Raw genomic sequence first — 15,162 nt, 5'->3', positions numbered from 1 at the left:
TTACCTAGGGAGGTGGTGGAATCTCCTTCCTTAGAGGTTTTTAAGGTCAGGCTTGACAAAGCCCTGGCTGAGATGATTTAGTTGGGCATTGGTCCAGCTTTGAGCAGGGGGTTGGACTAGATGACCTCCTGAGGTCCCTTCCAACCCTGATATTCTATGAGTTTATGATTCAGTGTCATTATCCCATTTTACAGAGGAGAAACCAAGGCAGGGAGAGGGTGGCCACCCAAAAGGCCAGTGGCAAAACCAGGAAGAGCATCCACTCCACTGCTCTATCCACTAGGCCAAACTGGTTCCCCTATTAGTTCTGAAGTTTGATACTGACTCACTTTCATTATGGGACATAAATAGCTTTTACTTGATTTGTAAATATGGGTTTGAGACATAGCAGGTTACAATCCAAACTAATGAGTACCTGTGTCACTCCTGCCCTTTAACCTGGGATACCCTTTACAATGTATTGCTACTGTAGTCTCCAGCCTGGATTGCTTACAAACAGCCTCCAGCATGCAAGTCACTCCCAGCTATGTCTGATTCTGTGCTGCTGCCACCCAGCCACACTGTGACTCTACCAGTCTTGGTTTTTCTGCAGGGTGAGCCCATCACACTCCCAAGCTTAGGTTTTCCCTCAGAAATATATGTCTTGTATTGCCCAGCCTTGTCCTGGACAATACAAAGTTTATATAAAGTCAGTTATTTCTCTAATAGATATAATATGCACACAACTTACCACCCCAAATGGAGTTTTCTGAAGACTTCAATTTAAACACACTGGATTAGATAAAACAATACAAGTTTATTAACTAAAAAGAGATACATTTAAAGGGAATACAAGTAATGAGGCATAAAAATCAGAAATGGTTACAAGAAAATAAAGTTAAAACTCTTCTGGTGCCTAACAAACTATAACAGATTCAGGCAAAGTTTCTCACATATTCTTTCAGCAGTCTTACTAACCAAACCCTCTAGGTCAGGACCCCTTTTTCCAGAATCCAATGAAGGCTTTCTTTGTTGCTTCAGGCATAGATAATGCAATGGACGGGGATGGGGAGGGTACCGTGGAGTGTTTGCCTTTTTATAGTTTGAGTACCCTTCTTGAAAAATATTTCCAGCTGGATACCAGGAGACAAAACGTCAATGGGGAAGGATGTTCCCTGCAGCTTTTTACTCACTTGTTTGAGTTTCCATTGTTTCCCTTCCTGTTTGATGACTCTGTTTACTGCTTAAATGCAAACTAAGCAGACCACACATTCCTTTGTTTGAGACCGACCTGTGCGCCAATCTCATTTTGGAACATGTGTTAATAACACCATACAGTGAAATCTTATAACTTCACATACAATGTAACCACGCATATTTTATCAGGATGATACTGATCAGCAAATTATGAGTTTCCAAATGATACCTTACAAAGCATACTTTGTACAAAGGTTATTGCAATAGTGTATAAGGTGTAAATACAGGGGTACATTCTGTAACAGGGTTTAGTAGACTGTAATGAATGTCTATTTAATTAAAATGGCTGCTATTTCAACACTAAACATTAAAAGGAAAGCGGAGTGATTACCTTTAAAAAAGGTAAATTGTTTTGGTAACTTAATATAATCATTGTTATATTTCCTCTACTAAATATGTGGAATGCTACAAATACAATGAGAGCCAAGTTTTTAAAGAAACAACCTTTGTTGTAAATGAAAAAAAATTAAGTACACATACAAAATTAAGTAAATACTTATTTACAATTTTCTTAGGGCTCATTCTAGCAGAATAAATGATCGATTTTCAGAATGGAGAGAGGTAAATAGTGGTGTCCCCCAGGGATTTGTACTGGGACCAGTGCAGTTCAACATATTCAGAAACAATCTGGAAAAAGGGGTAAACAATGAGGTGGCAAAATTTGCAGATGATACAAAATTACTCAAGATAGTTAAGTCCAAAGCAGAATGTGAAGAGTTACAAAGGGATCTCTCAAAACTGGATGACTGGGCAACAAAACGGAAGATGAAATTCAATGTTGATAAATGCAAAGTAATATATTATATTATATTATTATAAAGTAATATAACATTATATTGCTGTGACTCTCTGTACATCGGGGGAATACCCTACACCCCATGTTCATCTTTATAAAATGATTGTGTGGTTTCCAATGCAAAGTTTGTCATGTCGGGTGTCTTCGGAAGGCTCATGATGCACTGAGCATTGTTGTTATAGTAATTGTTATTATAGTAATGTTATAGGTTGTAATTTCATGTATATAGTTATGAGGCTGAAAATGTGTCCTCGTGGCTTAAAACAGGACCAGACAAAACTCTCCAAGAGCAGTTCATACCTCATCAGGGCATGTATGGGACAAACCCAGCCCAGCCTCACTCATTATGCCCTTCCAGTATGTCTGAGAACCACTGATAACTACTCTGTGGGAACAGTTTTCCAACCAGTTTTGCACCCACCTTATAGTAGCTCCATCTAGGTTGCATTTCTCTAGTTTGTTTTTGAGAAAGTCATGCGAGATAGTATCAAAAGCTTTACTAATAAGTCAAGATATACCACATCTACTGCTTCCCCCCCATCCACAAGGCTTGTTAGCCTGTCAAAGAAAGCTATCAGGTTGGTTTTACATGATTTTTTTTTTGACAAATCCATGGTGACTGTTACCTATCACCTTATTATTATCTTCTAGAAAATAACTGCTAATGGCTCAGATATCCTATTTACTGGTATCTCCTCTAAAGTATGCAACATCACAGATGGGAACATTGTCCCCTAAGTTCTCAAAGAGTTGCTTAGATTGAGCTGCATAAACCCCATTGACACAACTCTAAGTCTAAGCTTTGTAAATTAATGTACCTGAGAAGGAGCAGCATGGGGCTTGTACAACACAGTCCCAGAGCACCACTTCATGACAGAATGGGGTATTTCTGCAGCTCTGCCTCAATTTCCCTTTTGTCAGCTTGCGACCTGCTTATGTCATAGCAGTGATTTGACCCTCCAGTTAAGTTTTCTGAGAATGTTAAACCACTTCCAGGGTAATAGAGTCCACCTGATACAGTCCAATAAAACAAAACATAGCAGCAAGTGATTCTTCAGCCCAGCCAGGCTCTGTGCCCAGCCTCCTACAAAGCTGGCCTCTGTCCTTAGCTAGTGCACTCCCCTCTCCAGTCAACCACTCCCAGATCCTCCTGCCTGGAGACTTTCTCTTCCTTGCCAGGCCACTCCCACCAGTACCTAGCTGGAGTCTTTTCTCCCCTTGTGTCTCAGGGTCTCCTGCAGGAGCCTAACCACTCTCTGCTACCCTTACCACCCTCTACTGCTGGGCTTTCTTCCTTTTAAGTCCCATAGCCTGTCCAGGTGAAGCATGGTGGGGCTAACTAAACAGGGCTGACAAAAAAGCCTCTTGCCCTTAAAAGGGCAGATCGTCTTCTTTCACAGCTCTTCTGAAGCAAATGAAAACAATTATCTCTTGCATGAGGGCTATACGCTGTATGAAAAACTTTAATGGGACTTCTCCTGTAAGGATGGGTTTGTAAGATCAAACCCTAAATTAATGGTACATTATAACAACATAAAAATTCAGAGTTTCTCTGATTTGGGATCACCTTGCATAATTATTGTGACCTGTTTACCTGCATTCCTCCACATCAGTGTTATTTCCCATTCCTCCCTGAACCCTCCACTGGGGCCCAATTGAGCTACCATTTCTGTCCGTGGACAATTTCCCATTCATTTCTACAGGCAATGGATTGGGCCCTCACAGTAGAGATGCACATTGAAGCAGGCAAAAAGGACAACCCAACTTTTTTATTCAAACCTCAGCCTGAAACTCAACCTGTGAAATAGCATCACATCCTCTGACAACTATTAATTACATTCAAGGTTATCCTGATTACATGCAGATCATCAAGAATGTAGTATGTGTTAATCAGAGTAATTTGTAAAGAACTGAATGACCGAGGCAAGGAGAAATACAAAAACTATTTCTTCCTAAACTCAATCAAGTGCAATACACACTAAGAAATAGAAAATGATGATATTCTTGCCAATTTACATGCACAACCTATTGAGTTGTGACACCAATTACAGTTAAAGAATAGAAGAAATATGGCTTAACTACATATTTATAGCTGGTCTTAATCATGGCAGTTCGGAGCTGGAGTTTGTGTTCAAGTATAACACCAGGAAAAAATATAAGAAAGTTGCTATGAGAAATGAAACTAAATTTTTATGATTTCCAAGTATTTTTTTAATTCTCCCAGATTTTGTTTTGCAAGTTTGAGGGCCATATCTTCAACTGGTGTAAATCAGCACAAGACAATGGGGCTACACTGGTTTATACCAGCTAAGGATCTGGCCTTGAGAGTTTAAAACTTGGTTAGGCAGTTTTAACAGCACAAAACCACTTTTTCTAGTCATAATGAATTTTTACTATATTTGGATTTTCCAGTCAGCAGTACTGGAGTCATAATCACACTACAGCATTCTAATAGAGTTAGAAGAGTCTCTATTTTTAATAAAGCCCTAGATAAGATATGTTAGTGAAAGTAATTTTTATCAAACATTTTTTGTCCATTTCTTTTCTATTGAAAATGTTTTTGATGCATCTCCAAATGCATCTGCTGACTCCCCTCCCCCCATTTTGAGCAAAGAGTTTTAGAACCATATTGGTCACTGTAAGAAGCTGTGTGGAGGCAGTGGAGATTCACACAAATGACCATATGACCATGCCTTCTGCCTGGATTCCAAGATCCAAAGGATCTTCCTGCAGATTTCATGATGTCAGTGTGTTTGGTGGGTCTCCCCTCTGCCTACTATGCTGCAGAGTCAACCCCTCCACTCACCATAGAGAGGACAGAAACTCCACCTGTGGAGACTCATTGAGCTTCCTCCTTCTAATTATTAGTCCAATTTTCCCATCCTTATGCACACTAAAGGAACACCTTACTTCTCAAGTAGTTCCTTCTAGTCACTGAAATCACTGGCACTACTCAAAACGGTAATACTCATTGTGCCTAAAGCAGGCGGAATTAGGCCCATAGTCTGTTGAAGCTTGTTTGTTATGTGTGTCTAGCTATTTATGACCACTCACACCATTTAATAAGAAACCAGGGACCAATTTCTCTCTTATCCTTTGTGTGTGTCCCAAATTATAACATTACGAACTATTTTCTCTACATCCATGGATGCTCCCTATGTTGACAGATTATGTAAATATATCAGAACCTCTTGAAACACAGCAGTGAGGCTTAGGCTGATTAACAGTAATGAAGACAAACCATAGCCACTTGACAGGAAAACAGGCATTGACAGTTGAAAGGCTCAGCTTAAAGGAAGTTTGAGTGCGAAAAGTTAACAGAAAGGTGTCATGGGACCATATAAAAACACTACAGGAAGGAGGAACTTTTCTCCAAGGATGACACCAGGGAAAAAAACATTTGGAGTAGTCTAATATTCCACCTCTACAGACCAGGGGGCAGATTTACAAAAGTATCTGGGTACAAAAAGATTTAAATAGGCACATAGTGAGATTTACGAAAGCACCTAAGCAAGCCAAGCACTTAACTCCCGTTGCCTTCCATTCTGACACCAATGGGAATTAGGTATCCAGCCTACTTAGACAGTTGTATAAATCCCACTAGGCACCTAAATACGTTCGTAAATCTGGCCCTTGCTCCTGTTGCAGTCTTCACATGTGCCTATTTCCCCAAAATGCCAATGGGGTACCTTATGAATGCTACAAAAAGAATGAGAAAGGGAAAACCAGCATTTGAATGCCTCACGTGCTATGCCACAAAATTGGGGGGGAAAGTAGCTCACATTTTGAGTATATACTCGAGGATATACTCATTTAGTAAGACATGGGGACTATTTCATGTGTTCATATGCACACGTAATCATATCGTATATGTACATGGTGCCTTTCAGCTCCAAGGATCCCAAAGTGCTTTAAGAACTGAACCAAATTCTGGCCAAATGACAAAAAGCCAGGCGCCTCAGCAGGTATCTGCTTTCTAACAGAAATCCTGTCGGCAGAGGGTAGGATTCTACATTGGGACAGCCTAACGTGTTGCAGGGAACATGTTCTTGCATCTCTGCTCTGGATGGTGATTTGCACGTACTATGGCAGTGTGAAGATGGCTGGTATTTTGGCCTGGCTATGCCTTTTTTCACACCCTCCCATTTGTGTTTTGTCCACAGCCAGTAGCATTAGCCATATGCACATCTCTGTGGTGTAGTACTGTAGGATGTGCGAGAAGTTACTTACCTGTACAGTAACTGGAATTCAAGATGTTCTGTCCCTATCGATGCTCAAGGTCAAGATGAGCATGCTCTCATGAACTCAGATTTTTTGTCATCAGGGTCCGCATGTCCGCACCTATGCCTACACATTTTCATGTTGGTATGCAGGTATATGGGGAGGGGCAGACCCACTGCCGCTCCAGTTCCTTCTCAAACACAAAGTGCAGAGGCAAGGACTCTGGAACAGAGGGGAAGAGCGGGTGGTTGAGCACCCATAGGGACAAAACACCTTGAAGAACTCCAGTTACTGTACAGGTAAGTAAAACTCTCCTTCTTTGAGTTATTGTCCCTACAGATACTCCATTGTTTTAATTTGTTCAGAACCTGGAGGAGAAATGGTGTTGGAGGATAAGTGTACGGCAGAAGGTGAGGCCAAGGGGTAAGGAGGACATGTCCCCATTGAGTGGCAATCATGCCCTCCCCTCAACCATAAACACCGGCACTTCATGTTGGACAATGTTGCGAAGAGATCTCTCTCTGGAAGACCCCAGGATTGACAAATCTCCTGAAAAACCCAATTGCTGAGTTCCCACTCATGATCCTAAAGGAAACGTCCGCTCAGGGAATCTGCTATGATGTTTTGCAGACGCAGCAGATAAACCGCTGAGATTTCTATATTGTGGGATATGCACCAATTCCATAGCTTTCTGACTCCGCACAAAAGGACTGGGATCTTGCTCTTCCTTGGCGATTTATATAGTACACAGCTGCTCTGTTGTCCAACATTACTTTGACGAGTGGCTCCAATGTTAGGTAGGAAGTGTTGGCAAGCGTAGCGGACTGCCCTGAGTTTGAGAAAATTGATATGGAGGGATGACTCCTGGGGAGTCCATTTGCACTAAGCTCTGAAGTCCTATAGGTGAGCACCCTAATCCAGCAGAGACACCCCTCTGGTGGGAGAGGGCACAAAAATGGAGCTCCCATACAAATCTTGCAAGGCTCCTTCCACCAGTTCAGGCATTCAAAAACTCTGAGGTATAGCCACCCATTTGAAAAGTGTTCTTGTTGTGAGTGTAATAGACCTGAGCCAGGTTTCAGGACACAGAGAATGTAGTCTTGCATGGGCTGTTATGAATGTACAGGCTGCCATGGGGCCCAGTAGTTGAAGATAAGCCCTTTCTGTGGTGTGTGGGTTCTGTTGTAGTCTGGAAATGAGGCTGGATATTGTGGTGAACTTATCAATGGGCAAGTACACTCTGTCAGTTGAGCTGTCTAGAATGGTTCTGATTAAGTCTATGCATTTTACAGATGTCCAGGTAGAGACTTTTCCACATTGAGATGAAGGCCCTGAGAGCGGAAGAGGGTTATGGCCTTGTTGGTACCTGACTGCACCTCGAGAAAGGAACAACTCTTGAGCAGCCAATTATTCAGATAGGGAAAGATGGATGAAGATGTACTGCAATGACCACGAGGAGCTGTGTGAACATTTTTGGGGCAGTCAAAAGGTTAAAGGGAAGTTACTGGTAATGATCCATGCCAATGAGATGGATGCATAGCTATATGAAAGTATTCACCCTGGAGGACTAGGGCGAACCAGTAGCCAGGATCTAAAGATGGAATTAGCGTTGCCAGAGTTACCATCCTGAACCTTTATGTAAGGATAAAGATATTCAGAGTACTGAGGTCTCCAGCCTCCTTTTATTTTGGGAACCAAGAAGTACCAGAAGCAGAACCCTTTTCCGATCAGGTTATGGGGAATGGGTTCAATTACCCCCAGAAGCAGGAGAGATTTACCCTCTGCTTAGGAGACCCTTGTGAGAAGGTCCCTAAATAGAAACAGAGGAAGGGAAGGAGAGGGTATGGAGCTGAATTGGATGGAATATCCCTTCTAGGATCCATCTGTCTGAAGTAATGAGCTCTCAGATAGGTAGGAAATGGGAGAGACTGTTTCCATAGGGTGGTTGCATGCAGCATGAGATCCAGAGTGGGGGGGGGGATTCATGACCCCCAACCAATAGGTCAAAATTATCACTGACTGGGAGGTCACCATAGATGAGGTCCCCTTACTAGAAATCTGGACCTCTTTCTGGGTGGTCCTACGGCCTCAAGGAGGTTTGGTATTGGAATTGGCAAGATCATTTTGCCATATGTAACTTGCTATAATTTCATGTTAAACAACATTCAGGAAAGCAGTACCAGAGATGGTACAGAAGAATCTTCTCTTATACTCTTTGTGACCAGGACCCAAGGAAGATGGTACCAAAACATGGGTCAAAGGTAATTTCTTTGAGGAGCGCTTGGAGTCCTTGTGCTTGCAGGGCTCTGATCCTGGCTCCGACAACAGTGCCATGCAGGCCTGCTTGCCAGAAGACTTTTCAGTGTGGGGCATGGCAGACGTCTTTTTTGCAAGTATTGGTATCTCAGTACTGGGCAGTACCTGCACCAGGATGCAAGGTCTCCTTGTTCCCTGGCCACAGAAGTGTTTTTTTTTCCCTTCTTTTAGTCTCCCGCTGGGAAATTGGGGCTTTTCCTTTTAGGAGGCTTTGAAGTATCTGAAGCTGCCCCATGGCCTTTGCTTATCAGGGCTGGAGAAATCATCAGAGTACTTTGAGTGGCTGAGGCCAACATACCAGAGAGTTGGGTGGTGATGGACCCAGCAGGTCTCAGGGAACATTCCATGAGGAGTGGCTTGAGTCTATCTTCGCTCAGCTTTGTAAATCTGGTCTTGTAGTTGGAACTTAGATAGGATGTGGGACTCTCTGAGGCAGCTGAAATGCCTGTCACTAAGGGAAAAAGACACGCTGTTAAACCCAGGGATTTTGGCATAACCTGTGCAGGAAAGGCTGCAAACAAAACAGGGACAAGGCCAAGGAAGACCTGACCATACAGAAATGGGGGTGGGGAGAAGGGGAGGCCCCCAAAAGCACAAGCTTCTGCTAAAAAACTAAACAAAGCAATAAAAGTAAACAGAAAGGAATACGAAGAAATAAAAGAATAAAACAAAGTAAGCTGTGTAGCTAACTAGCAGACACCACAACACTCTGTCTCGAGCTGCAGAGGCAGGGGTCCGCCCCTCCCTCTATACCAGTGGTTCTCAACCTATTTACCATTGTGGGCCACATATGTGTTATGTGGGCCGTATCCAATACACAATGTGTTATGTGGGCCGTATCCAATACTACCTGTACAGCCCTGAGATTGTCACACGGGCAGAAGCTGTGTGCTGATTGGGCAGCAGGTTGAAAACCACTGCTCTATACCCTCATACCAGAGTCAGAGGATGCATTGGGCACAGATGTAGACCCACGGACACTGCTGACAAAAAAAATCTCTGATCCAGACAGGGCCGGCTCCAGCTTTTTTGCCGCCCCAAGCGTCGGGAAAAAAAAAAAGATAAAGCCGCGATCGGCAGCACTTCGGAGGCAGCTCTACCACGCCGCTTCATTCAGCGTCCGGTCCTTCCCTCCAAGAGGGACTGAGAGACCCGCCGCTGAATTGCCACTAAAGACCCAGGCGTGCCGCCCCTTTCCATTGACCGCCCCAAGCATCTGCTTCCTGCGCTGGTGCCTGGAGCTGGCCCTGGATCCAGAAGGCGGGTGTATGCACATCCTGATATTGAACACTCATACGAACAAAACCATGAAGAACCGCTCACAATGCTACCTGTGCACACACTTTGCCTTCTTTACATCCATTCTGTTCCCACTAGTTAAGGCTTTTTCCTTCCCACCACCCACTTGCATCTTACTGGCTTTGGAGATTTACATGCTCCACTTGCTTCAGCAGCAGAGCTATTAAACTAGTCTGACGATGGCCTGGCAATTCTCTCCCCTGTGGCAATGATAGGCTTGGCAGGCTCCTGACCCTGGCTCTGGCCCCAGCTCCAATTAGAGCCATTTTTAACTCAGGCATCATGACTTGACTTTCAAAATTCCTTGTGATTCAGTGAACTGGCCTACAGACTTAACCGATAGGGTGTTATTACCCCAGGTATAGGACTGAAGGTTGAGGCCAAGCAGATGGTCCCTTAAAGTTCTTATTTTAAAAGTCCTACTGTGCACTATAAAGTTATTGGCCCAACTTTCATCAAAATTGGCTTGATTTTTTAAGTCTCAAAACAGATTTGAAGGAAAAATTCAGCCTGGAGCAACTGGGGAGAGAGTATTTTTTTCTTCACTTGAATAACACAAAAGCGTCTGAAATGATTTTGCTAACACCTTTGGGCTGAGACCAAGCATGGAAAATGTCAGCACTAAAATGGATTTGTTAGGGAAAGTTATGAACAAGTAAAAAGGGGGAGTTAGAATGGAAGTTGGAATTCAGTCTTAAAATATAATACCACTATCAGCACCTTCTTTAATGCACACATATATAGGAATAATTTCTCCCAACACTAAAAAGCAGCCATATCTCTGTGTAATGTGGCAGCTGCTTAAAAGCACACTGCAATGCCGCACAACTGTTTAGGGGCCTGAATCTGCAAGCACACACATGAATAACCTTACTCATAAGTAGTTCCACTGGAGACAACTGGATTACTCACAATAATAGACACTACTCCTGGGAGTAAGTGTCTGCAGGATTGTGTCCTAGGGCAGCACAAGAAAAATATACTATATCTACTTAAAACTAAGAAAGGAATGTAGTTGGGCAGAATTAAATACCCAAACTGGAGGTTAGTCAGAACACAGGGGCTAACAGTTCTACTCTTACCCAAAAAAGCCTTGTGAATCTTTAGAGAGACAAGGTGGGTGAGGTAATATCTTTTATTGGACTAACTTCAGAAGTTGGTATATGTATGTAGATATGTATAAAATATATATATTACAGAGCAGCAGTACCATTTCCATATTAATGTTCCAAGTTCCATTATAAAAATCTTACTTTGTTTCTGCACAGTTTGAAAAAAAATCACGAAATTAATTTTGAATTATAGATCATTTCAAATTATCCTGATTTGAAATTTTGGTTTTTTCTCCTACCACTTTTTTTAATCCCCTCTTGCTTGAAAATGGTTCATAATTTCCCCCTGAATTTCCCATATTGTTAAGTATCCTTGAAAGTTCATGTGTCAATTATATTTATAAAAAATAGGCTGCAATTAAGAAGGTTAACAATTTTTATTGTTGAGAGTTTGAGTCCCAGTCCTACTGCCGTCAATGACAGTGTAACTGATTTTAGTTCAGCAAGACTGGGCTCTATCGCCACAATTCTACTGGTTATTCTGCATGGGTGGCCCCTTGCATGAGACACTGCTTCAGTATTAATTCAGGACCAGATTCTGATCTCAGATACTCCAATGTAAATCAGGCATATCTCCACCAAGCACTGGAATACCTGAGTAGAGAACCTTGCCTTGAGGGGGCAGAGCTAGTGTGATCTACTGAATGACCAACACAGTTCTCGTGTTTAATTCGATGGTCTCCAATACAAGTGATAAGCAGGATCAACCTACCTTAAAGTTTTTGAGATCAAAGTAGATTACTGCCTGGGTGAATACAGTGGAGTGTAATTATCTAATTTGAAGTACATACCCAAGTAACTAATACTTCAGTATCACACACACAGAATGACTGAATTGTTTATCTTTCTATATTTTCTACTACAGTGTAACTCCCCTGGTTACCTCTCACTTAGAATATACAGTAAAACAAAACAAAAATGGTGGCACACTTTCAAAAGAGATAAAGAACAAAGGATCTTATTTAACTCCCAACACATTGTTTAACTTTCCTGCTTTTGATCAATAACATGAAAAGCTATTCATAATTTTTCTCCCTCAACCCGTATAACATTGTTGTTCTTCCCACAGCTTGATCTGCACTTATGTATTTAATTTATAACAGTTTCCATGGAAGAGAAATATTTTTAAGAAGTGCTGACACAGCAAATGGATCTCTCTACCAAACCACAAATCTTTTCTAATGTTCATCTTAAACTGCAAGCAAATCTGGGAAACAAATTAATGATATAAATCATTATCATTACTCACATAAAAGGTACTCCATTGTAACCCTTTCAGAAAACTACAGCAGCCTAAAGTACTCTACAAGGAGAACGTCTGTTTCCAATTAAATGTTCTAAAAATAGACTTGCACATACGTTTAGGACAAAGCCATCCCAGTTCTCTCTCATAATATTTCACATGTTTTTATAGATTCACAACAACATCAGTCTTGTCAGGGCAGAAATTCAAATTCAAAAAAGATATGACTATTCTTTCTTTCCAATTTGAAAAAAAAATTAAAAAAAGGAAGAAAAATTTAAATATGAAATTTTTTAAAAGAAGTCTCATCCATTGCTTTAAAATCTCTTCACATCCACTTCTGTCAATTGCTAGTTAGCACAACTCAAAAGCAGTATCCCTCAAAAGGAGAGCACTTGTGGTAATTTAATACAATTTCGCTGTAAAAGGTTTTTAAATTACAGTACAACTCTACTTTTTTTGCTAAGCTTCTGTTTCATTTTACACGTTATTTTTCATACATGACTTTTGGAATAATTCAAAAAGTGAATTGGAACAAAACAAAAATTTGCATGCAAAAGTTAGGGAGCAAGTTGGGCACTTGATCTATATGCCCATGCAGAAGACTAAGGGGGCATAAAATGTCCTCTTACTCCTTTGTGCAGTCCACCCGCATCACCAATGTGTGCATGAGAGGGGAGAGTAAGATCAGTGGGGCTGGTCCTCCTCCTCCATGTAGGGGGGGTGAAATGTGGGTGGGACTGGGAACAGGCAGTGGCTTGGCTCCACCTTCCTCTACAGTGCTGACCACCAGATCTGAGCCACCGCTAAGGGGGAAGCAATCTAATTGGTTACAGCCAGTTACAGATTATTTCCCCCCTGAAGCAAAGCAGGAAAGCAGGGAGCAAACTGAAGAACAGGAGTACTTGTGGCACCTTAGAGACTAACAAATTTATTAGAGCATAAGCTTTCGTGGACTACATTCCCTTGACTGCTCCTTGAGCAGCATGACTAGGCACAAACCTCTCTATGGGAGATACGCAATGTCTTGAACTAGCCCTAACAAGCAACATTACTGTAAGCTACAGGGATCAGTCTTTGTCACAGAGAACCTACATATATGTTCTAAGTTACTCCGGGGTAAATGGTCCCAGGATTTGTGAGGGAGTGGGTGCATAAAAGTAGAATATAGTCAGTTGCATACACTGACTTTTTACTAAGCCCAGTCTTGTCTTTTACAAAAATATATTCCCTAACCTTCCTAAAATCTTCCATTTCTCTAAGTGACCTTTCAAACTCCTTCCTTCCAAAGTCATCCCTGTGCTTTCTTTTCCAGATTCCTATCTGAAGAACAAAAAAACCACAAATGTTTGTCAAAACTTGTCAATAGATTTCAAGCAATTAATGTTAACCTCTCTCAGGCTGGGTCTACACTACCCGCCTGAATTGGCGGGTAGAAATCGACCTCTCGGGGATCGATTTATCCCGTCCCGTCGGGACGCGACAATCGATCCCCGAATCGACGCTCTTACTCCACCAGCGGAGGTGGGAGTAAGCGCCGTCGACGGGAAGCCGCGGAGGTCGATTTTGCCGCTGTCCTCACAGCGGGGTAAGTCGGCTGCGATACGTCGAATTCAGCTACGCTATTCACGTAGCTGAATTTGCGTATCTTAAATCGACTCCCCCCTGTAGTGTAGATGTAGCCTCAGAATACTGTAGTTATGTTTCTTGAAATTTAACTTTTTGCTATCAAAAATAAAACGTCACTTTGAACTGAGGCAAGTGTTCATTTTAACCACTCAAAGATCTCACTTTTTTTAAAAAAAAGATTTCATTCAAATTAGGCAAATAATCATGTCTAGCTGGCAGACATTTTAGTGGTGAAGTATAGTCATTTGTTTTCATGTAAAGTCTTTCAGTTGTTGCATAGTGTTGTACTACAATAGTTAGCAAAATGAAAACTAACCTTTGAATCAATGCTATTTATTGGTTTCCATTGTTCTCCATTCAAAATGTAGGGAATTATTATCTCATAATGTTCTGACTGGTTCTTTGACATCTGTTGCCTGGAGGATTCCAATTTACTGTCTGCATTCTCTCCTGGGATAGAGAAAAAAAAGTTGTGTGTTAGTAGGAAATAGGATCTGACAACATAATCCTTATTAAGGTGACTTGGCAGAATATTTCAAAACACAATGAGTTCAAGGAAGAATGAAATATTAAAACATAACGGGCAGATGCTTCTTTCCATTCAAATCAATGGCAAAATCCTCACTGAATTCTAAGAGAACAGGGGACAGAACCCTCCGGCTGTCAAGGCTATTTCTACTTTTCAGCAAACTTTGCACTTCTGTAAAAAATGCAATGAAAATAGAGGCTGGATGGGAGAATGAAAAGAAGGATTCAGTGGCTCAAGGTAGCAGAACAAGAGCAGCAGTAGCTCGTGAGCAGTTGAAACCCCCAGCCTTAAAACAGGATGTGCAGCCCAGGTGCCATTTCATAACATTTGCACCCCCAATTCCATACTGCAAAGCAGAGAAATTAATTAATAACAGCAGCCTCTATTTAACATGACACAGAGGTAGTAGTTATAGTAAATATTTATATTAGGGTAGTGTTCAAAGCTCCTGATCAGTTTTGAGGTCCTGTTGTGCTGGATGCTGTACAAACACAGGAAAGAGACAATCCTTATCCTTCAGGGCTTACAGTCTAAAGACACAGACAAAGGGTAGGACATGGAGCTACAACATGACGAGCAACGAACCTGGTAAAGAATTGGCACTGTTAAGTTAGTTACGTATATTGTACTTATTTTTTGTGTCTTTAGATTTGGGGTAGGAGAAGAAAGAAGGGCAAGTGGAATAGCTGGTCTGTTTAGCCACAATCAACAGATTGGGTTCTGCAGACCTCATGGCCAAGGAGAGCCTTAAAGAGGGATGTGAAGGAGGATGAGGCAGTAT

At 41.7% G+C, this 15,162-nt stretch overlaps 1 protein-coding gene across 5 annotated transcripts in view; it reads right to left on the bottom strand.

Annotated features, from left to right (window-relative positions):
* ADAM12 (ADAM metallopeptidase domain 12) overlaps positions 1-15,162 on the bottom strand; it is a 319,646-nt gene that overhangs the window by 270,826 nt on the left and 33,658 nt on the right. For all 5 annotated transcript variants that reach the window (XR_010589306.1, XM_042855394.2, XM_005281905.5 and 2 more), the window contains one exon: positions 14,169-14,302. Coding sequence is in view for 4 of the 5 variants with exons in the window: in XM_042855394.2 (XP_042711328.2) it covers positions 14,169-14,302 (134 nt within the window). In the remaining variant the exon portion in view is untranslated. The remainder of the gene's footprint in view (positions 1-14,168; positions 14,303-15,162) is intronic.

Source organism: Chrysemys picta, chromosome 7 (assembly GCF_011386835.1).
Source record: "Chrysemys picta bellii isolate R12L10 chromosome 7, ASM1138683v2, whole genome shotgun sequence".
Lineage (NCBI taxonomy): Eukaryota > Metazoa > Chordata > Testudines > Emydidae > Chrysemys > Chrysemys picta.
This window is presented reverse-complemented; position numbering and strand designations above follow the sequence as displayed.